The sequence below is a fragment of the Leuciscus leuciscus genome (genome assembly GCF_965113295.1).
Source record: "Leuciscus leuciscus genome assembly, chromosome: 4".
Taxonomy (NCBI): Eukaryota; Metazoa; Chordata; class Actinopteri; order Cypriniformes; family Leuciscidae; genus Leuciscus; species Leuciscus leuciscus.
Window position 1 is genome coordinate 2,641,000 of NC_138728.1, and position 26,844 is coordinate 2,667,843.

The 26,844-nt window shown below is 38.2% G+C and overlaps 1 protein-coding gene across 4 annotated transcripts in view; it reads right to left on the minus strand.

Moving 5' to 3' along the window:
• Positions 1-11,750: 11,750 nt before the first annotated feature.
• Positions 11,751-26,844, minus strand: part of grm8a (glutamate receptor, metabotropic 8a) — a 247,624-nt gene continuing 232,530 nt past the window's right edge. For 3 of the 4 annotated variants that reach the window (XM_082166766.1, XM_082166768.1, XM_082166769.1), the window contains 2 exons: positions 18,857-19,103; positions 11,751-12,406 (listed from right to left, as the gene is read on the minus strand). In XM_082166766.1, the coding sequence (XP_082022892.1) occupies positions 12,354-12,406; positions 18,857-19,103 (300 nt within the window). In that variant the 3' untranslated portion in view covers positions 11,751-12,353. The remainder of the gene's footprint in view (positions 12,407-18,856; positions 19,104-26,844) is intronic. The other variant, XM_082166767.1, reaches the window with a different exon arrangement.

The following is a 26,844-nucleotide window of genomic DNA, read 5'->3' on the forward strand; positions in this document are numbered from 1 at the left end:
TCCCGCTCAGCAGCCTCAATGAAAGAACGGCGGGGGAGAAGTTTTTGTAATGCAGCTGCCTGTTTAGCAGCTTCCTGAGATTTAGCTACCGCACTGTTTACTGCATCACCAAATAAACCAACAGTGGAAACCGGAGCATCTAAGAGAACGTGCTTTTCTTTCTCTTTTATATCGCTCAAATTGAGCCACAGATGCCTCTCAGTGGCCACCAGGGCTGCCATAGACCGCCCGATTGATTTAGCGGTCTCCTTGGTGGCCCTGAGAGACAGATCTGTGGCTCTGCGTAGTTCAGCCACTGTGTCAGGACCAATTCCCCCGCCCTCCTCTAAATCCCCCAATAATTCTGCCTGATAGGCTTGCATAATAGACATCGTATGCAGACACGCTGCAGCTTGACCAGCGGCTGCATACGATTTATGAACCAGAGATGATGTGAATTTTACTGGCTTAGAGGGAAGTGAAGGAGCTTTCAGGGAAGATGCCGTTGCTGGAGAGAGATAGCTCGCAAGCGTCTCCTCCACCTTCGGCATCTCCCCATAACCATATTCTTTATATTTGTGAATGGAAGAATAGTGGGATGTTTGTGGTGCATACACTCTGTATGAAACCGGTTTTCCCCACGATTTCAACACCTCGGTGTGGAGATCGGGGAAAAACGGAAGGCTTCTTCGCTGAGGCTGTGTACGAGATGGCAGGAAGCGTTCGTCGAGCTTACTTTTCGAACGAACGTCCTGCCTATCCTCTGGCCACTCAATAGATAGCTTCCTGGTACGTGACGTCACCCGCCTCTGACGTTCCGCCACACCATTGGACTGATTTTACATGTGCTTCAAGACGTCATCACGCAAAGCGTTCCCATAGCGTCAGCTTTTCGACGCAACGGGAGTTCCCTTGAAAGGGAACTATTGTTACTTGTTTGTATGATTATGTGCTTGTCTATATATCGATGTTATCGGTACATCGTCTGACAGTCGTATTACAGTATGTGTGTGTGAGTGAGCTGTTGTTGATCTGTATGTACTGTATGTATAGCGTAATTTCTAAACGGATGTTGATTTATATCGTGTTGTATTGTTTATAGCGTAATTGTTATATGTATTATTTTTTTTGTATTTTTAGGGTGACAATTTTACCACCAGTCCAGGAACATCAGATGTAAAATAGCCTTTTGGCTAATTCTGGCACATTGTACATTTATGTATTATTGATGTGCATTGTCCCTGTCAAATAAACCTGAAAAAATAATAATAAGTTGGTAGGACACACTTTAAAATGGGTTGTGCATCAGCGGCATGTTTCCCCCTTCACGGCTGGTTATTAGCCAAGTTCAGTTCCTCTACCATCAATGTAACATCAACCCACTCCACCCTTACATCTGCCCTGGTTACTGAGCAGTGTCATCCACATCTCGTTTTTCAATCATCCCCACCTTTCTCTCTCACTCAACACCGAGATGAATGAAATATCACACAATGCACATGGCGAAAAATTCGTCTCAGAGACACCTATTCAGTGGGATCATCAATACACAAGCCAACACGGGCATGTCGGCTCTAACAGCCCTGTGGACTCGAGGACCAAAAGCAGCACCTTCATTAAAACTTCACCAAAGTGTGTGACTGACAACAAACCGCTCCGCAGATGTGTCATGACTCGCAGTGAGCTCGGAGTGAAAAGGCTCTCGGCACTTTGTAAATGGAGCCGAACCGCATTGCGGTCCCTAGTGTCTGCCATTAGAGGAAAAATCCCGTTAGGGCTGAAAAGTTTTATGTGTGGAAAATTGCCGTGGGTTCTCTGAGGCTCACATTTGACCAGGGTCTGGAGTCATTACGATAGCGGGCCACTGCTTTTAAAGTAGCTGATCGTAATCCAGAAAAGAAGTGGAGATTTGAGCATGCCTGAAGCTGACATGCACAGCACGTTTAAGTAGCCTATCATTGAGATACTATAATACATGTAGTATTTTGAATTGCTTTTTATATTTTTCGTTTTCATTTGCATTACAAGTAACGTGCATTACGTAATCAGATTATTTTTTTGATGTAACAAGCAAAGTAACAGATTAAAAGTAACATGCAATATGTGATCAGATGACTTTTTTAGAGAAACGAGTAAAGTAACGCATTAGAAGTAACGCGCATTACATAATCAGATTACTTTTTTGATGGAACAACTTTTTTGATGGAACGAGTAATGTAACGCATTAAAAGAAACATGCAATATGTGATCAGATTACTTCTTTGATGTAACGAGTAAAGTAACGCATTACAAATAATGTGCATTACGTAATCGGATTACTTTTTTGATGTAACACGCAAAGTAACAGATTAAAAGTAACATGCAATATGTGATCAGATGACTTTTTTAGAGAAACGAGTAAAGTAACGCATTACAAGTAACGCGCATTACGTAATCAGATTACTTTTTTGATGGAACAACTTTTTTGATGTAACGAGTAAGGTAACACATTACAAATAATGTGCATTACGTAATCAGATTTTTTTTTATGGAACAAGCAAATTAACACATTACAAGTAACATGCAATATGTGATCAGATTACTTTTTTGTAGTAACGAGTAAAGTAACGCATTTAAAGTAACATGCAATATGCGATCAGATTACTTTTTTGGAATAACGAGTAAATTAACACATTACAAGTAACATGCAATATGTGATCAGATTACTTTTTTTGGAGTAACGAGTAAAGTAACGCATTAAAAGTAACGTGCATTACGTAATCAGATTACTTTATGCCTGAAGCTAACATTCACAGCACGTTTATTTTAGTAGCCTATCATTGAGATACTATAATAGTATTTTGAATTGCTTTTTTCTTTCTTTTTCGTTTTCATTTGTAATATTTTCCATTCCATTCATAATTTACATTAATAAAACAAACTACTTAGTACTAAGTACTGCAGAGCCTTCTAACAACCAGCCTTGTGTTGTAAAACCAGGATTTTTTCTGGGAAGGTTGTTGATGTCCACTTTGCCAATTGATTGGCTGGGAACTCAAAGTGAGGCTCTGACTTTCTGCCGAGATGCTCTTGCATCCTTTGGTCTGCAGCTTGAAAGTGTCACAGTCCAAAGCACCGGAGAGCAGCCGGTTTTAAATCAATAACCCTGAATATCGCCCGAAGGTCAGAAAACACAGAGGGAGGCGGAATTCATCAAGCAACAGGAGACGAAGCCGAAGGGATTTACATGAGTTTTGCAGATTTTATGGTAAAAGGTCAATGACTCCTTAAGAAAAGGGTGGGTTTGTCTAAATAATTCACTTTCTCCTCAAGGGCCTTAAATCAAATCTCAGTTCTAGTATCTTAAACACCCACATTGAATCTGTACAAACAAATGCAATAAACTAGTTTAGGATCATAAAGAGTTTTTTACTCTCAGTTCTCATAACTGTAGATAAATACAACGTAGTATAACTGCAACAATACCTAATTTTTGTAAAAACGTTTTAGGTATTATAACTCTTTCCCCGCCATCGATGGATTTTTTTGCGTCATTTATGACACAACACTTCCCAGCAATTTTTTTGGTTAAAAAGTGCTTTAACCAAAAGAAATTTTTTATTAATAAATGTAATAAAATATAAAATAAATTCTTCAGAATTTCTGTAAACTTTTTCGTATCTCCTTAATATATCTGAGGTCATAAATCAGAGGCTTTCTACAAAAATGTTCCCACTTAAAAAAAAAAACTAAAAAAACATAACCTTGTTCATTTTTCAGAGTTTGGCTTGCATGAAGGGAACACGACCGCAGCCGAGCATGACAAACACGAGCTTCACAAGCGCAGATCTCTGCCAGCTTTGGGATTTTTGCAGCATGCGGCCATTTCTCAGCGATGCTGTCAAGATGAGAGGATCTGCCTGTGAGCCCACATACAGCGAGCCTTGGGCTGCCTATCGTACTGCTATGAGAAGAGGGCTTCATGCCGGCATTTTAAGAGCATGACTGACAAGTTTGTTGAGATACACATGTACAATTTCATATAAAAGACTGTTATCATTGCACAACTTAGAGAACGGAGATTCGAATCAAAGTTGCCTTGATAATTTAGGATAAAACAGTGAGATGTACAATGAAAATATACTGTATAACTTTCCCTCACAGCTCCAAAAGACCATCTATTCAAAGAAGCAGCAAAAATATGACATACTCAAAACAATAACACATGAAAACCCACAAATAACTCTTTATTTGATGCTCAATTTGGTCCTGCCAGTCATATGAGCTAAGGAGAAAGTAGGATACTGTGATTCAGCAGAAGAACTAATGATAAGAGTAAAACATGGAAAGTCTGCCAAACCTTGTGCTGATCTTGGTTGTGTAGCACCTACAGCTCTGCAGACGCTTCTAAAGATTCCCAATGTAAGAAATGAAGATGAGATGCAAACTTTATTGGACCCAAACAGCAAACCACAGCTCCTGGTTAGCAGAGCAAAGCACAGCTGAGCTGCTCATTTCACATGCAAGGCACGTTCTTAAAGGCACAGCGACATAAAAAATAGCCCTTTTTTAAAGTCTTGATTTCAGTCTCTACTAGAACAGGTTTTCATGCTTGAATGTTCAAAAACACATTTTTCTTATTTTGCAGCTCCTCTCTTCCCAGTCTGTCAGTAACGCTCTGTTTAGTTCCTGTCTCTATGAAGCCCCTCTTTCTGAAAAGCACAATGTGCTCTGATTGGTCGGCTGGAGCAGTGTGTTGTGATTGGACGAGTGCTTCGAGTGTGTTTGGGAAATGTCCCGCCCCTTACCATAACCACCAGTTTAACACACTACTAACTAACTCAACCAGGCCCCACCCCTTTATTCTGCACATTCATTATTATAATGAGGAATAGTGTGACGTGTTCGTTCTCGGAAGAAACTCAAGACTACAATGGAAGCGTTTCAGGAGTTCAGAAACACTGACAATGATAACTTTTGCAGACCTTTTTCATACTCAAACAGAAATATTACACACTTAAGAAGAACATGGGGAAAAAAACATTATGGGTATACAGTGAAAAATGGTTATGAAACACTAACTTATCATGCAAAGGAATGCAAAAAAATTATTACAATGTTATTTTTAAGACACAAGCACTTACATTTGTATTAATAAGAGTTAATGATGGTTTTTCTAAGGCAGTGGTTCAGTGCGCTCCTGTCTCAGGCAGCATGTGTGTGTTCACATGCCATAAAATCCCGAGTGCTCCGATCGTAATTAACCAGATGAAGCACCAGTAACGCTTCCGTCTCGACGGCATTCATGGAGACGGGATGATTGACAGCAATGGCATTTATGACAGCTCGCATGTCTCAGGTGTGGTGTTTTTCTAAATGTTTTGGAGTCATTCATATGTTCGCTTTCTTGTACCGAAGCCAAGGGAGAGAAATCACAAAGCTGTGAAAAAATAACAGAACCACAAGACCGAGGAGCTTTAGTGCAATACTAACTCAACTAAAACACTAGATTTCGTAAAGGAAGTGTTAAAGTCAGCATGAAACGGAAGTTGCGCTAGTCTTTTATCTCTATTGTGATGTATATCCGAGTGAAACGGCCTCTGGAACAAGAACAAATGTGGGCGGGGCTTGATTTTGTCTGTGGGGAATTGATTGGATGGTTGTGGTTTGCTGTTTGCTGATCTCATGTGACTGACAGGTTTAGCCCCGCCCTCGTCAGCAAAGAAGAGCTGTAAGAGTTATTCTGATTCAAGATTATGAGGAACATGAAAAAATAATAATAAGGATGTGCACGATAATTCACTTATAATAAATACTGCAATATTCCATAAAAAAAAAGTGACATTAAAGTTTTAAGGAAGTTTAGGTTCCCTATGAATTAAATAGTGAGAATCAACACATGATGTGCAATGTAATTTATGTTGTAGATGGTTAAACTAGATGCAAGCAAAACCAAGACCAATTACAATTAAATATGCAAATAAATACAATGAAGTAGGCCAATCAGAATTCACTATGAAAATAGAGGGAATGCATTGACGTCACTTTCCCGCCGGAACACACTCCCTCAGAAGAGCTGAAGCGTGACTGGATCAGCATCTTTCAAGTCGCCTCATTAACATCTCTCATCTTATGGGTGAGATTCCGGAACGGATTCCGACAGCTGGATCGTTTGCCGTCGGATTCTGTTCCCCCCATGCTTCTTACATAATGAGGTTCTAATATTAAAAGAAATCCTCCCTCATCTATCTCCTGCCGATAGCGTCATGGGCAACGCGCTGACATATAACACAGCTGTGCTTCAGGAGACCTGAGTTCGAGTCCTGGCTCCTGGCCTTTTCCTGATCCTGTCCTCCTCTCTTTGTTTCTCCCACTTCGTTTTGTGTCTACATACTGTCCCATCATGATAAAAGTATAAAAATAAATCTTTAAACTGATGCTGGTTAAGCTCTTTCTACACATAGAACACAATCAGAATCTTTTATATCACTACATCAACATCTCTCATCTTATGGGTGGGGGACGGATTCTGACAGCAGGATTTTTTGCAGTCGGATTCTGTTCCCTCAATATTTTATACACCAGGAGGTTGTAATATTTATCAAACTGATGCTGGCTAAGCTCCATGCACACACCCAATAGAATCAGCATCTTACAAGTCACCACATTAACATCTCTCACCTTTAATAGAGGAAACTGCGAAAACACGAGTAAAACTAACGATTATCTGTTTAAACTAAAGGTTGGACTCGATATAGTGTTCATTACAACTTACCAAAGATCCAGTGATCATGGATATTGACATGCAGCAGGAATCGTGTTTCCTGACATTTATTTGAGCCTGATTTCAACACCGGGGAAATACATAAAGCAAATTTGCCTGTGAACGCTTTATATAAATATAATATCGGTATATCGAAATCCATGTGATCACTTATATCAATGATATACAGTACAGGCCAAAAGTTTGGAAACATTACTATTTTTTATGTTTTTGAAAGAAGTTTCTTCTGCTCATCAAGCCTGCATTTATTTGATCAAAAATACAGAAAAAAAAAGTAATATTGTGATATATTATTACAATTTAAAATAATTGGTTTTCAATTTATTATACTTTAAATTATCATTTATTTCTGTGATGCAAAGCTGAATTTTCAGGATCATTACTCCAGTCTATCACATGATCCTTTAGAAATCATTCTAATATTCTGATTTATTATGAGTGTTGGACACAGTTCTGCTGCCTAATATATTTGATGAATAAAAGGTTAAAAAGAACTGCATTTATTCAAAATAAAAAAATATTTTCTAATAATATAAATCTTCTTTACTATCACTTTTTATCAATTTAACACATCCTTGCTGAATAAAAGTATTGATTTATTTCCAAAAAAAAAAAAAAAAAATACTGACCCCAAATTACTGACCAGTAGTGTATATTGCTGTTACAAAAGATTTCTCTTTTTAAAACATTTGCTTCTTTTTTTTTTACTTTTTATTCATCAAAGTATCTTAAGAAAGTATCACAGGTTATGAAAAAATATAAAGCAGCAGAACTGTTTCCAACTTTGATAATGAATCATCATTAGAATGATTTCTAAAGGATCATGTGATAGACTGGAGTAATGATCCTGAAAATTCAGCTTTGCATCACAGAAATAAATAATGTTTTTAAGTATATTCAAATAGAAAACTATTATTTTAAGTTGTAATAATATATCACAATATAAAAAAATCAATTTTTGATCAAATAAATGCAGGCTTGATGAGCAGAAGAAACTTCTTTCAAAAACATAAAACATAGTAATGTTTCCAAACTTTAGGCCTGTACTATAAATCATCATATCGTCCAGCCCTAAAACTTGTATAGTTTTTTTTTGTCAGTGTTTATCTAAAAACATCCAATTTTGCAGAATATGCGATGCTAAATATTTAATTGATGAGCTGTCAATACAATATATAGGGTATTATTTCCCCCCAAAATTCAGCATATTGACACAAAATGATAACTGCAAATCCAACTGTGAGTCCAGTTGTTTCATAACGCGCATACATCATATTACAAAGTCATTAATGTTGGTTAGATATCAAATTGCAAACAATGATATAAGTAAATGTTAGATTTTTAAAATGTAATCTTACATTTTTAAATATAACCTACAAAAAAAACTTAAAATAGATATCAACCTACCTTTGAGATTGAATATTGTGGAGGAGAAAAAGATGAATGTAAACGCAGAGTTTTGCATGGGCTTTTGGAGCTTCTCTCAGTCATAAGTTCCTCTTTCATGCAGGTTCCCCGGAGAGATTATGTCTCATATAACAACTGACAAAATATATCATACGTTCATATTCGGGTGCATATTGTGTCGCTATCTGGCAGCTGGAAGTCTGGAGATTAAACTTATTTCCCGCCTCATCCTCCTTTGGGGACGGACAGTCTAGGTCCCGCAAACAATAAACGGCGCTTCGACTCAAAATTATTCTGGTTTTCACTGTAGCTAAATCTTATTAGGCAAAACTAACACACACAAAAATAGCTTTCCACGGATCGGGAGAGAAGCAAAGTTGAGGAAGAAAGACAGAAAGGAAAAGATAAACTTATCTGAATTCACAGGTCTCTGCTTGGGGAAACATTTGCACTGGAATAATTTTGAATCGTGGATGCATTTAGACTAGAGTATCATAATGGTTTAGATATAGTGCATATGCATTTTTGGATTAAAAAACATGATGCTCATTAGTGCACTTTTTTTTCTTTTTTTTTTTTTGCATCTCTCGCAAAGTCTGTCTATGCAAAAAATTCGGTTGTAAATCTAAAAGGACAAATACTTCACTAACAAAAAGGGATGCAATCGACATCTGGTTCAGATCAGCTTTATTAATATGTTTTTATCAATATTTAACAGAGCACCTAAAGGGACATGGGAATATGAGATGGGAGGATTTTTTTTATTTTTTATTAAAGCTGCAGTCTGTAGTTTTTCCTCTTTGTCGCCATCTCTGTTTGAAATCTGCAATTGCAGTTATTCGTGGAATTATCAGCTTTACGTGGGTTGTGCCTCGGCTCGGCACAGTGCGGATGAATCCGATGTTTTGAGGAGAACGTGTGGCTGTCTGTCACTGCGCCGGTGTGGATCCTGGCATTCGCAATCACAGATTCTACTTTTTGGAAGTATGACCAACATAAGAATTTTCACCGGAAAATGTCGTCTGAACAAGTAAGTAACATCCACTTTTGTTCTGACCAACTAAAGGGAAAAGGCACTGCAGTAAATCGCGCTGATTCATTCTAACGATCGCTTATCATATCACGTCAAACCGTGCAAATTATACTTTGTTCTCAAATTGTTAATGTTAACAACATCAGCATTGCGTGACTACATTTAATGCCCTTCCGATATTTATCCTTGTTTCCGCATGGGCCGGTTTCAGTCTCTTTTTTACGCTGAAGTCTTTCGCATTTTACAACGGGTGAATCTCCAGTTGTCACTGGTGATTGTCATTTGAAACTTTCTGGATCTGCCATCAAATTGATAAGTTTAATTATATCAAGTTCTGTGAGAAAAGGCTATAAATCTCCACCACCAACATCCTCACACTCACACACTTCCCGCGGAAATCCACCAGTACCACTGGAATTAAAAACATTATTACAAGCTTACCGTTTTGAGTCGAGCTCAGGCAAGCAGATTAGTGTTGAACACTGGCTGGTTATGTACTTGCTAAATTTTTTATTTTGGATAATTTTTACCCCAAAAAGTTACGGACTGCAGCTTTAAATAATATAGATTTAAAACTATATATTATAGTTTTGCGTTCCCCCAAGAAACTTTGAGTGTCTTTCACAAAAGCATTAAAATATACTTTTTCCATCACCATCACCACTTTAGGTGCTCTGTAAAATATTTACAAAATATTGTAAAGAAAAAATATTAAGAAACCAGATGTCGATCGCATCCCTTTGTGCCTGTTTCAGATCAAGCAGTCAGACGGAGTGTGAAAATGGCCGTAGAGAAAACCCAGAGGAGATCAAGGTCTAAAGACACAGCAGTTGTTAGGCTGCCATGGCAACCGCATCCCTCCAAAAGACGAGTGCGTTGATTCTGGTCTTACCCGAGACGACATCTGCCTCTTTACTCCCTGACTGACATATCTAAGTGCGAGCGAGGCAGACGGACGGGAAGAGAGACGTGAGATTGGATGTTCTCTGAATCTCGTTTGTACGGGGTGCAAAGTAATTCAATTAGCTTGGTGGAGATATCAGGGATTAGAGCGCGGGGCAAACCGACAGCCTCGAGTTTCACTCAACACCTGCTGTATGGTTCCACAGGAGCGGGAGGTGGTCGTGCCACGGGCGCTGCGCTGTCAGTCAGGACTCCAGCCAAGGTCGTCTCACACACAACATGTCCTCTCTCACTGCTGGCTGGACTCAGTCTCAGTGCTCATCAAAACTCTGTCAAGTGGAGCAAGGACTGAAAAGTTGAACAATAAACTCTTTTCAAGATCATTATTTCATAATTAGCCCAGTAATTCATTAAATTGAGGACATCTATGGTGCAAGGCATTCCAGAAAGCTCATATTATATATAGAGGGAGTTATTTTAGCTGTAAAATCGATGCATTTCCAATGTAATTTTTTTTTTTTTTTGGCATCAATGTTTCCATAAAGAACTTGCTGCAAAACCCCGGTGAAACCTTTAAACAAACAAACTCTTTTTAGGATTATTATCTCACAATCCGCACAGTTGAGTAGATCTATAGGGGAAGTCATTCCAGAAAGTTTAATAGCAGAAATGTGAAGCTCATATTATATATATAGAGTGAGTTATTTCAGCTGTAAAATTGATGCATTTCAAATGTAATTGCTTTTTAGGGAGTTTCTTTATTGGCATCAATGGTTCCATAAAGAACACGTTGTGAAACCTTTAAACAAACAAACTCTGTTTAGGATTATTCTTTCTTAATCAACCCAGATCTATAGGGGCTTTCGCATCAGAGGAACGTTTTCATAGTTCCTAGAACTATAACTCGCATTTTGACGTGTTCGCACCGAGCATGTGTGATAATATTGAAGTTTTAAGGCTATTTCGAAACTTTAAGGCTATTTTTTTTTTATGTTGATCCCGCATTATTTGGCCAATGAATCTACAGTGCTATGCAGAAGTTTAGACACCCATGCTAAAGTTGACTAAAAAGAGGAAATCTTTTGGAAATTGAACTTAATGCCTTAATTAAAAAAAATAGGAAAAATACAACCTTTAAGGACACCAATTTTCTTTGTGAATGAATAATGTATCGCAAATAAATAAATGTTCTTCCTTAAAATACAGGGTGCATAAGTCTGGACACCCCTATGTTAAATTCCCATAGAGGCAGGCAGATTTTTACTTTTAAAGGCCATTTATTTCATGGATCCAGGATACTATGCATCCAGATAAAGTTCCCTTGGCCTTTGGAATTAAAATAGCCCCACATCATCACATAGCCTTCACCATACCTAGAGATTGGCATGGAGTACTTTCCATAAGATCATCTCTCAATGCAAATCAAACCAGCTATTAGGCTAACTGAAATAAAACCATGCCAGTCTCTAGGTATGGTGAAGGCTATGTGATGATGTGCGGCTATTTTAATTCCAAAGGCCAAGGGAACTTTATCAGGACTTTTCCAGTCATTTATGGAGTTATGGAAAACAGAGTTTGAGTTTTGCGCGTGATTGGTGATCGAATATGAATGAGAGAAACGAGAAACAAATCTGACGGTCAAATACACATCTAACAACGCTGCACATTTGCAAAACATTCCTTTATTATAAATAAATCTTCTTTTTTTTTTGGTATAAAAACTAGCATGCTTCAACCATGGCATTTTACAGCTTCACAACCCCGCGGTCAGCCAATACAAGACACGTCATCTCAGAATGCAGGTTTCTGACAAAGTGGGACAAGAATGAAAAAATCTGCACGACCACAAAAATACAATAACAACAAACATAGTTCGACTGTGTTAGTTTTCATATATTTTCTCTTTTTTTTTTTTTTTAATACATCCACATTTCCAAAGTTAACCGTGAATGTTTCCGTCTGCAGAATGCTTACACGATTATTTGTGGAAAGTAATTTTTTCGTATGACTGCAAGCCTGCACCTTCAGTTTTGTGAGTGTGTGCGTGTTCACTTGTGTGTTCATGGCAGGATCGGTAGCTCTTGAACGCAGTCTCCCTGGAAGGTCCCGTATGTCCGTTCGTCTCCCAGGATGCTGCGGGTTTTAGATTGATGCAGAACGATATAAAAATCTCATGCTCAGATGCCCGTTCCAGGTCAGCGCATGTCACATGACCGCGCCGCTTCAGACGGGCCGGCCCTCGGCTCCGCCCACAGAGAGTGGCCCTCTTCAGATGGCATGATTGCTGTAGCTGACGTACGTCATCTTGGTGGAAGAAGCTGCTGGAGGGGGAAACACATTAGAGAATCACATTCACTCTCACGACACTGCATGTGCATTTCAACAACTCCATTGTTTTATGGTCACTGCTCGTATGCAATTTTATCTACACTGCCGTTCAAAAGTTTGGGATCGGTAATATTTTTAATGTTTTTAAAAGAAGTTATTATTAAAAGAACATTCATTATTATTATCAATGTTGATTATTTTATTTATTTTTTTGAATTCTTTGATTACAGTTTTTCTCGATTGCTTAAACACATTTCTTGAAACTATGCCTCGTATTCTCAAAACTGTAAACACAAATCCATAACGTCTCACCCAATTACCCAAACATCCTATTTTCAGGTCAAAATGAAGCTCTACACTCAAAACCATTCACTCTTGCTGAAAAACCAAACTTTGCCCTCAGACATCACACACAATACATATTTTGGGGATATTTAATTTAATTTTATCAATCAATAAATTCCTCTTGAAACAAACTTTGTTGTATTATTTTAATTTAATACTGTGAAGCTGCTTTGATACAATCTGTATTGTGAAAAGCGCTATACAAATAAACTTGACTTGACTTGACTTGACACACAAGCCCTCACAAACACACACACTACAACATAGTCTAACACAGTGGTTCCCAACCTTTTTTTGTCTGAGACCCCCTTTTTCCCAAGAAAATATTTTAGGGCCCCCCTTCACATTTAATGATATTTTCGCTCTTGTAAGCTTGCAGCAAGGATGACAAAATATGTTGTTTTCAAACAAACGGTATGTTTACTATAAACAGATATGTTTATGCACAAATAATAGCCTATAATATTGAAAATACAATAACAAAACTTGCGTTTATTAACAGAATACTGCGTCTTTCCGAAGAACATTGTAGCCGGAACTACTTCTCTCTCTGTGTGCGTCTATGACGAGTCACGCAGGTACTGGGCTACTCCGCAGCGGCAGCGATCCGAACCAGGGTAAAATAGTCCCAATGTAATCACTTATTATAGGTGTACCATAGTGATTCAGGATAAGACAAAAACACGGTTTGGTAAATGGATTCATGATGAACTCGCTCATTATCTAAATTTTGAACAGAAAAAAGTTAATGACTTTTATTTAATGCAAATTGCTCAAAACTTTTCAAAATATGACGCGACCCCCCACAGAGCTCGTTGAGGCCCCCTTGTGGGCCGCGACCCCCCTGTTGGGAACCGATGGTCTAACACACTGGTGCAATAAATTCCAAAACAACATTTCCAAAACTGGTAAGTTATGTTGCTTGTGGTACAACACAAAAGACACAACCAATGGATACATTGGCACATTTTTATTCATTCATGTACTACACAGTACAACACACACACAACAAACCTTTTTTTTTTTTTTTTTTTTACTAAATATGTGCGTGACCATCATATGACAGTAAAAGAGCACACACAAACCTTATTCTAATATGGAATTGTATTGGAATGGTAAAGAGTGTTGGTAGGTGACAGGAGGGCCTCCACTCAAGGAGACAATATGATGAACACGTCTAAGAATGTTCCACGTATGGTTGAAATACCATTATTGGCCTAGAAAGATAACATTCTGGGAGTCAAGACTATAAAGGATGAAGGATGCCCTCCCTTCACTGTCACACTGCAGCCGCTCTGTGTGACTGTACGACTGCTGGCCTTTTCTTGCAAGAAAATACACCTCATCAAAGACTATTGGAAATGTTTGTCTCTTATTCAGTGATAGAATTGTGTTTGCCACCACACCTCCCTGAAGGCTCTCGAGACGACGGTAAAGCCACTCAAATTTGGCCTTACTCGTAGCCCAGCCTCCCTCATAGTCATACCATTGACAAAGACATGGGCAACTAGAGTGGCTTGAATTTCATCTGAGACTGCTTGTCTTCTTGCCCTTGCCCTTCGTCCTCCTCCTTATCCCTCCTCTATCTCTTCCTTCATGTCTTTCTGGATCCATTGTTCCAAAACTCAAACTGATTTGGGCCCTTTTATTTGTCTATTGAAGGATCTGATTGATGTGTGTTAAATTTTGACTCTTAGTGTTTCCACCTGGGTAATTGTGTGCTAACTGAGCTGAAGCTGTGCTGACTTGAGTGAACAATATTGAATGCTAGTGCTTTCTAAAGGACAACATGGTCTAGGCAATGAGAAATGAAGGGATTTGTGTGTAGAGTTTTGCAGTGTCAGTTCAACAAATCTGACTCATGTGTCAAAACAGGGAATAGTGTTTATAGTTTAGTGAAATGGGTGTGATTTTTGATAAATGGCATTATGGTTTTGACATTTTAGTTCAAAAGCCTGGTTATAGTGTTTAAGCAATCGAGAAAAACTGTAATAGAAAATTCTTACTGAGCCCAAACTTTTGAACGGTAGTGTATAATGTTACAAAAGCTTTCGGTAACACTTTATAATAACTGCACACTATTAATCATTAGTTAAGTATTACTAAACAGTTAATTCATCATTTATAAAGCATTAATAGACATTAATAAGCAGTTTATAAATACAGCTATAAATGCTTTATTCTTGATTTATAAGCATATCTATAATGTGTTTAATAATTGTATTTTCATACTTTATTAATGATCAATTTATAATTTCTAAATGAAGTATAGCATTATTTACAAACCAGTTATATTATTTACCATTATTTACAAACTAGGTGTTGTCATTGATTAATAAGATCACTTAGAAAGTGTAAGTAAGTGTAGTAGATTCAGGGAGTTATAAAGCATTTAGTAGTGGTCAGTTCACTATTTTGTGAGCTCATCTAAAGTGAGGACTAGTTATGCTTTGTAATGTCTATTAATGCTTTATAAATGACGAATTAACTGTTTACTGATGCTTAACTAATGATTAATAGCGTTCCATGCAGTTATTATAAAGTGTTACCAAGCTTTCTATTTCAGATTGAACTTTATATTATCAAAGAATCCTGAAAAAATGTAATAAAAAAAATATGTAAAAATTGGACATGACTGTTTTCAACAGAAATGTTTCTTGAGCATCAAATCATCATATTAGAATGATTTCTGAAGGATCATGTGACACTGAAGACTGGAGTAATGATGCTGAATCAAATATACTAATCCCAAACTTTTGAACGGCAGTGTAAGTTGGTCCAGATTTTGCCTATGCCTACTAAATTAGACAAGCTTTTATTTGATTCTTGGCCTTTTTGCCAATTTTATTTAGTAAAGAGAGGACTTGGAGGAGGGAATGAGAAGTGGTGGAGATCTTGATTAATTTAAGTGAATCTTGTGAATCACCAAAAAGATTCATTTCTACAGGTTTCATTGCGAGTCCTTCTTATTTGAGTCCTTTTTTCAATAAATAAATGAACAGCAATACCATGACAAACTAGTGAGCCCTGACAGTTAACATCACAAGATGTGACGCTCAAAGAAATGTGTTAAAGCTTGTCTACTTGAAGCTTGTCTACTATATTTTCATGAAAACAAGTTTAAATTGAGCAGTTTGCGATGTCGTGTTCTTTGTGAATGAATCAGTGTTTTTGAACGAATCTTTTGAGTGAACGAACTGGTCATAAATGTGTCAAAAATGCCAAAAATCAAATGTAAAAAAACAACAAAAACTTCTAGTTAGAATTTTATTTTTAATGTCAAACATATTCTCATGCAAACAAGTTTATATTTGTCTAGTAGCTCTTGGTGAATTAATCTTTTGGTTATTTTTCCATTCAATTGAGTGTCTTCTTTTAATAAACATCAATTTGAATTAAGAATAATAAGGTATTGTTTCGGTTGTGAAAGACAAATCTGTTGAATGAATGATTCAATGATTCATTAATAACACACAAACAGACAGACGTTATGCCTATACCTACTGACATAATGATGTAAAAGGGTTACAGAATGAATCATTTTGGTGAACGGATTCACTGAAATGAATTTTATTTCTCGTTCACTCCTCTAAACTCTCTCTTTACTAAATAAAAGTGGCAAAAAGGCCTAGCATCAAATACAAACTTGCCTAATTTAGTTTTGGGTGGTCTTGATACTGACACATGAGTTGTTCTTTAATGTTTCAGAAGGCAAAGCGTCACCCACGGCACACAGCAAAGTTAATTGGCTTGATGAAATGGGCTTATTTCCCCTCAAAGCTTTGGATCACTTCTGAGTGATTAAATTTTCAACACTCCATAATCCCACACTTTGCAGAACAAAAAATAAATAAATAAAAAAATCAAAAAGAGCCCTTTTTTTTTTTTAAATCAAGCTGGCAAATAACGCAGCTAGTCGGATATGCTAATCAGACCCAAGACATTGATGTCACGCTTTACTTTGCCTGTCTACTTCCGGCAAACATCTCAGCGGGAAACTTTTGGGCTTAAAACAAGACTTGTGTTTGGTTAAGTTTACCATTCTGTAGTAAACAGCTGTTCAACATACAGATGGAACATTTTCCGAACATCTGGAGGAAAAACAGAGATAAATGTGACGCTAAGGGGCTGTTTACACCTGGCCACTTCATGCGTTTTCTCAGATCGGATAGCTATCCGATCGTGAAAAGACCAGGTGTAAATGCCCTCCGAAACGCATTCGAGACAGATTTGAATCCGATCACTCAAACCACTTCAGGAGGAGGTCTGGGCTACCCTGGTAATCCAGAGTTCTCGCGAGAGCACAAGTTGAATTTACTCAGCGAGTTACTCTGGTGTCCAGTAATGATGCTTATTAAATATACCCCTCGATCTGAGCTGCACCAATCACATCGGGTTATCTGCTAGAAATATCAAGGGTTCACTCTAAGCATGGTGAGTCTGCTTTTAGCTATTATGCCAGCCGCAGCTGGAACCAGCTTCCAGAAGAGATCAGATGTGCTCCTACAGTGGTCACATTCAAATCCAGACTCAAAACACTTCTGTTTAGCTATGCATTTACTGAATGAGCACTGTGCCGCTGTTCGTCCGACTGTACTGTATTGTATTTCATTTTATTTTTCTAAACTGTTTTAATTATTCCTGTTTCTTTTTATTATTTTAATTTCTTCTATGTAAAGCACTTTGAATTGCCATTGTGTATGAAATGTGCTATATAAATAAACTTGCCTTGCCTTGCCTTGCCTTATCTGATATAGGCGGGTCAGAGGCGAGATGACGACAGCGCTGTGACGTCGAAGTCATCAGTAAACATTGCAAGATGGCTATGGATGAACACCAGTTGTTTGAAACGGCTTTGGCCGCTACAATGAACGAGTTAGACTTGGCTTTTTATCTAAAAGAGGAACAGAAGACGCCGCTCGAATCGTTCCTTTGCAAGAAGGACATTTTAGCTGTTTTGCCGACCGGATACGGCAAGAGTCTAATCTATCAGTTAGCTCCGCTGGTATAGCTGAGCGCAGGGGGTATATTGTTGTGATTGGTCATAGTGTTATCCAATTGCGTGCAGTGAGATTTTCAAATGCATGCTTGGTGCCGCCCCTCGAGCTGGCCGATGTTCATTAGTCGATGCCAGACCATTAATCTTTCAGATTTAGGTCTGGATTTCCAGGCTAGGTCTGGGCCGCATTCCAGACGAAACTGGACAAGTGTAAATGCATCTGGTTGTTGAAACCACATATGTAAATTGTACTCCTCCCAAAAATGCTAAAAAAATAAACGTGTGAGAGCGTGTTATAGGCTATATGTAATGTTATAGCCAGATATGACGACGCTACTGGAACACACATCACCGCAGATGAGAAGCTGAGCATCTATTCATTACGCCAACGTGCAAACTATCGCAAATCGAAGTGAAAGTAAGTCGTAGACACTTAACACACAATCATCATCATTAAAAGTAAAGAAACAAAATGATCTTACCAGGGCTGTTGCCGCTCTCTCTTATTGCAGTCTTTGATTTTGACATTTTAGCTGATGATCAATAAAATGCAGCTCATATCTGTTGCTTTCGGTGACGTACACTCCATTAAATCTGCATATAGCGCGAGAATTGAAGATCGGATTTAAATCGTTTGGATAAATCAGATAGCTCTCCGATCTGAGACAACGCATGACGTGGCCAGGTGTAAACAGCCCCTCAGAGAGCAGAACAGTGGCCACACACGTTTACAGCAGACTTGGATTAACAAAGCATATTTCCTTTTCATTTTCTACATTTAAATAAACTTCAACCAAAAGCTTTAAGCCTTGAACCAAACCAACCAGTAGCGAGAATAATCACAGCATTTGATTCAAAGCCAAAAAAAAAAAAAAAAAAGTTTTGAAAATCAGGAAAATGACAAATTAACATCTGCTATGTGCGAATTAATAAATGAACTACTTGTCATGTAGAGCAATGGGAATTCATTAAATCAGTCTTGGTTTTGTGTCTTTTTAATGCAACTTATTAACCAGCACTATAGGTGGCCTCCTAACCTTTAAAAACCAAATGGTCGTGGATAATCACTCATTTGAAAGGGATTTTCTGAAATACTCACTGTTGGTCTCCATGCTCTCACAAAGCTCGGTCTTCACCTCCCCGTTGGGCCGGTCGCTGCCCTTCGGCACTAGTTTTCCTGACATGGTGGCGGCGGTGACGATGGCTTTGAAGCTGCGCTTGCGTTTGGGCACGTTCTGCTCCGGGTGGAAGAGGATGATGTAGACCTTGGGCATGTAGAGCATCCCAAGAGACACAGACGCGCTGAGGCTGAGAGAGATGGTGAGGGTGGTCGTCTGGATGTACATCTGAAAACAACACACACAGAGAGAGACTTGACTTTAAGATCACTTTATTTACAAAAACATTAAAGATATAACATTTTCAGTAAAAAGCTACAAGAAAAGCAGCTAGAAGGGAACGCAATGGATTTGAAAAACAGAGTCTCAAGATGTGAAACAGCATCTTAGACACTTAGACACCTTTAAAAACACCTTTTCCCCTCTTTTTCTTTCCTTTCCTTTACAATCATAAAAACTCCACTCATGCATGAATTTGAGAGAGAGAGAGAGAGAGAGAGAGAGAGAGAGAGAGAGAGAGAGAGAGAGAGAGAGAGAGAGAGAGAGACTTGACTTTAAGATCACTTTATTTACAAAAACATTAAAGATATAACATTTTTAGTAAAAAGCTACAAGAAAAGCAGCTAGAAAGGAGCGCAATGGATTTAAAAAACAGAGTCTCAAGACGTGAAAAAGCATCTTAGACATGCCAACACTCATTTCTAAAAAAAAATTAAAAAAACAAATACAAAAAGTTAAGGTTTTCCCTCTTTTTCTATCCTTTCCTTTACAATCATAAAAACTCCACTCATGCATGAATTTGAGAGAGAGAGAGAGAGAGAGAGAGAGAGAGAGAGAGTTAATCAGAGAAGGACCAGATCTGTATATAGTTCCTCCCTCAGAGTTCAGAGTCTCTCTAGATATAATAATCAACTGTTTTAAAGGGGTCATGACATGAGAGATCAGAGTTGCCTTGAGGTCTTTGTACCATTAAAATATCCAGCAAAATTTCCTCCTTGTTATAAACAAATTATTTAATCAAGCTCTAAAAAAATGGCTTGTTTCGATATTGCGGGATCTGTGATGTCAAACGGGCAAATGCATTTGCATATGACTGCCTCCAAACAAGACATCGATGCATAGTTATACATCATCGCATCATAGGCCCCGCCCACTGGTGTTCGGTCGCTTAACGCCATTATAATGTACACTGGATACAGCGTGTTCAGTTTCTGACGGACTCGAGCGCTTGAGTCTGCCGACAACAGAACAACTGGAATTTTTTTTGGGTCGAAAATTACAATTTTATTTTGAAAACGGGGCACAGTGTAATGGAGAGTTTCCTGTCCATCCATCCATCCATCCATCCATCCATCCATCCATCCATCCATCCATCCATCCATCCATCCATCCATCCATCCATCCATCCATCCATCCATCCATCCATCCATCCATCCATCCATCTATCTATCTATCTATCTATCTATCTATCTATCTATCTATCTATCTATCTATCTATCTATCCATCCATCCATCCATCCATCCATCCATCCATCCATCTGAAAATTACCACAATACATGCTACATCAAATCCATCCAATAAAATACAAAATACATTATTGCAATTAGGAGCAAAAAATCTTGTACTCGTGGTACTAGTTAATTTTTTACTCAGATCATAAAAACTCATAATAAATATGCTAAAATTAAAGAACATGTCTGGATTTGTTATTGATCAGGCATTTCAAGCTTGATAAAGTTTCACAGAAACCACACACACACACACACACACACACACACACACACACACACACACACACACACACACACACACACACACACACACACACACACACACACACACACACACACACACACACACACACACATCAAGACTTCTCGGATGCTGGAAGCATAATTAGCGGCTGATAAGGACACACGCTCGCACTCAGAGACAGATTTACAACTTTCCTTAATTAGAATTAAAAAATGAAAGCTCTTACTCAATTAACAGACATGAGCACATGCAACACACTCAGTGCTGAGAACACACACACACACACACACACACACACACACACACGAACAGAAGAAGAATCCTCAAAGGCTAAGCACTCATGTGTGTCTTTGTCTCCAGCAGGGGGTAAAACTCACGGTGAATGACTGCTAGCAGATGGCGAGACACGCTCGAGTCCAAACGCACAGCAAAAATGAAAGACAGATAATAAGTGTGCAAATGTAGACGCGCGAACAGCCTGTAATGAAAAGCATGGCCATGAAAAAGCAAAGCTCCAGCCACCCGCTGATCCCTGATCCGTAACCGGACAAGACTGGATGGCATTGGTTGGTGAGCTGACATGTTCAGAGCAGTGATCAGTGCGCTTTTAAAGACAATCCACTGGGGTAAATGCTTAGTGACATTTACTGAGCGAACAGATACAGGCTAAAGCTGCTGCTGGAGGAGCAAGATCTCAAAACATGAGCTGCCACATGGGAAAGAGGCATGCTAAGTGTTCAATCCACACTAGCTAAAGCCTAATACAGAAATAAAGCTCTGTTGCTAAACCTAGTGAGCTGCTCTGCAGACTATTACATATATAGGTGGCTGCCTTATAAGTGAATCAAACCCAATCTCAAACAACCTCACGAATAAAGAAAACAGAGACAGCAAATAGAGCATAACTCAAACATTTGGGGACATTTCCACAAAAGTATTAAGCCAAGCAATTGTTTTCAACACTGATAATAATCAGAAATATTTCTTGAGAAGCAAATGATTTCTGAAGGATCATGTGACACTGAAGACTGGAGTAATGACGCTGAAGATTCAGCTTTGATCACATGAATAAATTACATTTTACTATATATTCACATAGAAAGTTACATTTTACTATATACTCACATAGAAAGTTATTTAAATGTTATCAATATTTCATAATTTTACTGTTTTCAAATAAGCATAAGCGACTTAACCCTAACAGGAATAAATTACATTCTACTGTATATTCACATAGAAAGTTACATTTTACTATATATTCACATAGAAAGTTACATTTTACTATATATATTCAAATAGAAAGTTATTTAAATGTTATTAATATTTCATAATTTTACAGTTTTCAAATAAGCATAAGCGACTTAACCCTAACATAACCCTAACATGAATAAATTACATTATACTATATATTCACATAGAAAGTTACATTTTACTATATATTCACATAGAAAGTTATTTAAATGTTATTAATATTTAATACTTTTACTGTTTTCAAATAAGCATAAGCGACTTAACCCTAACATAACCCTAACAGGAATAAATTACATTTTACTATATATTCACATAGAAAGTTACATTTTACTATATATATTCACATAGAAAGATATTTAAATGTTATTCATATTTCATAATTTTACGGTTTTCAAATAAGAAGAAGCGACTTAACCCTAAAATAACCCTAACAGGAATAAATTACATTTTACTATATACTCACATAGAAAGTTACATTTTACTATATACTCACATAGAAAGTTATTTAAATGTTATTAATATTTCATAATTTTACGGTTTTCAAATAAGCATTTAAGCGACTTCAAAAGCATAACAAAATTGTACTGACCCCATATTTCTGTACACTGATTTTGATAGCTAAGTAAATGCGTATATCATATCATCATGACATTACAATTAGAGTCATATAGACAAACATAGACACACACACACACACACACACACACACACACACACACACACACACACACACACACACACACACACACACACACACACACACACACACACACACACACACAATTCAAACTCACAGCCGTCAATGAATCCGTGAATATTCTACCTTTGTAAGGTCGGAAATTGCAGGTAATCACCTGAGACCGGCTCCGCAGATATTGATCCAAAGCAGTCTGACACAGACTGGATATTTTCCACTAAAAGCTACACATAACTCAGTGTTAATTTGCCAGTAGATCAAAGAAATCACCTCAGACTAACAACCAGTCAGAGGAACCACTGCTCATTATATTTAATCACCAAACTTCTGAGTTCTCACAAACTTCAGCTGCAAACCCAGAACAACTATAGAATATATGACAACTCTGATGCTATTTGCCATCATCTTCCACTCCGCGGGAATATCATGTATCGATCTGTGCAGTCGCGCTGTATTATGACCAGGGGCTCTGGCAGACAGTGGCTCATACTGTTAGAACTTAATACTCCGATAAACCCTCAGGAGGGACCGAACAGAACTTTCACAGCAGAATGTAAGTTGTATGGCATTTAATATAAATTAAATATAGATTCATGTTTGTTAAGGCTGTGTTTTGTGGTTTGATTAACATTGATGACATAGACAGCAGCAGGTATTTATAGGCTTCTGTCACTTTAAGAGCGAATGCACGGATCCAATATAATGATACACATCCAATTTCTTTCCTTCTGATCTGTCATTTGTGTTTGAAAACACTTGCCTTGTAACAAGTACTTTGAGATAATTTTGTGTATGTGTCCGATAATATCTGTGGTGTCAAAATAAAACGTCTTATGTCATACTATGTTTTATTCTATCTATTAAGGTTGATTTATAATGTTATGTCATTATGGGCCCTATCTTGCACCCAGCGCAATTGACTTTATACACGACGCATGTATCATTCCTAGTTTGCACCCGAAACACAGCGGACTTTTCCCTCCACAGACGCACGTCGGTAAATTAGGGAATGAACTTGCGCTCCCGGGGGCGGTTCAGCGAAAAGAGGAGGTGTGTTCCGGCGCAAACGTTCCCTGGTGCTATTTTGCAGTTCCAGAAAACTATTCCGCCACAGACCAGGAAAAACCTAGTCTAAAGTCAGAGGCGCATGTTATTCAGATGCTATTTTAAGGGCACATGCTTGGCCATAATCAATGTAGCGTGTGCACAACGCGCATACACTTTGCCTCTCTCATCTACACAGACGCAGCAGTTCCCATTTTTAGAAAACCATACATTATTACAAGGAAAAATATTACCACACGAGGGAAATCATTGTGATCATGAAGATGTGAAAAATAGGCATAAATCTAGCTTACACATTTACCCAAATTATTATACGCCTGTTTAACCGAAGCTAATTTGGGTGTGTTTCTCCATCCCCAATGTCACTTCTCTGTGTTTTACGGCCCTGACGAGAACGTCGGTCTCCTCGGCTGTGAACCGCTCCTGGTGTACGTCTGGCAAATCCGCCATTATAATAGCAAACCGCCATGGAACAAGCGCGCCTGCTCTTAAAGGGAATGTGAGATGACGCTCTTATTGGTTTATTTCACGTTACGCCAAAACCACACCTATGAGTAATGAAGCTACTTCAGACCAACCCATTTTAGATTTGCGTCGGGCGCAAGAGTCATTTATCCCGCCGGTATAATAGCAACAGCGCCCGAGATCCGCCCACAAAGTTACTTGCGTTTCCCGTTTGATACTTGCATTTCTGATCGTTAAAATAGGGCCCCATATGTTCTCGATCATGACTTCATGGCTGTTTCTGGCCCTGTTTTTGAGGTGTACCATTAAGAAACACTATACAGGGAAAGTACATTTCCTGGAAGTTCATTCATGTTTTCTGCTATTTCTGATCTGGGAAGGAGGTTTTGAGCTCTGAAAGTTATAGCATAATATGTCAAACTCTTTCAATCAATGGAAATTTGTTTTCTCTTGATATGACCCCGTAGGCTCTTAAAGTTGGAATAATAATGGGAAATCCCTGCCAAATAGAGGATAAATCAAATCTCAAAGGACCGTTTAAACATTTTCTCAGCAGGTTTTTAATAGAATCGGCCGTATATGAGCGAGAGGAATAATTAAAACAAAAATCACATCAGGATGTGGTGAATTTCTGAAGTTTTGCAGCAACATAAAGAGATGGTGTCACACTGAGCACTTAATCACATGTCGATTACCCAGAAGCCTCTCAGAACCCTCGAGGTCTGAAGTTAAACAGATGATTGTGCCATAGCTGTTCTTAAAGTCTAAATTACACTTTCCTTAATGCATTTTAGAGCCAAAGCCAAATAAAACAGTACAACTGTTGTGTATTCAATTAACCTGGAGATATACTGTCACACACACACACACACACACACACACACACACACACACACACACACACACACACACACACACACACAAAACTAACCTCTGACCTCCCATACCAGAGACGTGGTAAAGCAACCGGAGCAACTTTACTCTTTTTACGGATTTGAGGAGACACACGAGGGCAAGTGACACATGTACGCAATATCCCGTGAAAACTATCCCGACACGTCTAAAACACGCTTACCATAGTGAATCAGGGTAAGACAAAAACACATTTTGGAAGAAGGATTGATGATGTAGGGCTATTGACTGAAAAAGTGTACCTTTAAATATATTTTGATTGAAGATTACTAGGACAAACTTTTTTCTTTGGTTCACATTTACATTCATTAATTTTGTTTCTTTTATATAACATGCTCTGATAACAAGAATAAAATTCTGTATAATGCAGGCCAGACAAGTAATTTAGTGATGTCACTTTGTAAATAAAGACTACGCGCCTGCGCACATACATATTCAACGCGCATACCTATAGACTAACATGCAATATGCATATGTGCACGCCTTCACCGTTTTCACAGATTCACGTTTTTGAAGTTTACACAGAGATGATAACGTTTGAATTTTTTTTTTCTAAACTTGGACCTTGGAACCTATTTCAAAGTTTGCGTTCTCGAGCCACCAAACACCGTTGTCAAGCAAATGAACGCATTCAAAGTTTTCTGTTTTCAGCTAAAACGGTACTTTAGGTGGACAATCAAAAAACTTACTTTAGGTGAACAATAACTTTATTCTAGAGCTGCTGTAAAGCCAAAACAATCTCCGTTCCATTATTTTCCAAGTATCACTGTAAATCTGCTTTGAAACAATCTGTATTTTTAAAAGCGCTGTATAAATGAAGGTGACTTGACTTGACTAAAAGCAGGAATGTATATATATATATATATATATATATATATATATATATATATATATATATATATACAGTATATATAATAACATGCTGTCTAGCTTTCGGATCAGAGCTCCTGTGTTACGGTTGTTGGTGAGGAGATGCTGGTGGTTTATTGCTGATCTGTTTCCTCGCCGCCCACCCAAATAGAAGGACGGATTGCAATAAAGTCTGAATTACTGTTGCTGCATGATCCAATAGCAAAGCACACACACACACACACACACACACACACACACACACACACACACACACACACACAGCGCTCACCAGAAATGACCTGTGCAGTGTCAGTCCTTGTTTTGCCTGCCAATTCCCCTGTTGTTTCATGAAGCTTCTTAATGCCCTCATGTCACTCTTAATTAGTTTTGAAGAATCCCAGTCCAGCAGAAGCCGGCAGACTATCACCCTGCACTTCTAACAGTCCTCCGTCTCCAAAGCTCGCGGCTCACAGAACTCATTGGATCAGGTTTGTAAAGGCTATTTCTCAGGTGACGGCACATTATTTTCCGGGCCGGCGAGCACAACCCCATGTGTTCGTGTTGGGGTGGAGTTTGGGATGGTAAAAGTAAGCAGATCACAGAACATCAGTATTTCTTATGTCACTCAACGGGCCACATAAACATCACATGCAATTGCGATCTGCTGCAAAAATAAATATTTTATGCATTTATTTATTAACTTATGCATGATAAACATCATGCTTGAGGCGCTGCAAATAACGCGAGCACAACACGTATAGAAAACGGGTTCTGTGTTAATGGCCCCTTATAACATATTTGTGTTATGTGGGTTTGACTGCATGTGGCGTTCAGCACTTGCACATATGCGTAGCCAATTCACGCTTTTCATCTCAAATACGAAGTATGGGCGACAGCTGTCCGAGAGCAAACAAGTTAACTTAGCATGCACAGGTACAACAACTATTTTCTCCTTTTTGTCGCATAAGAAA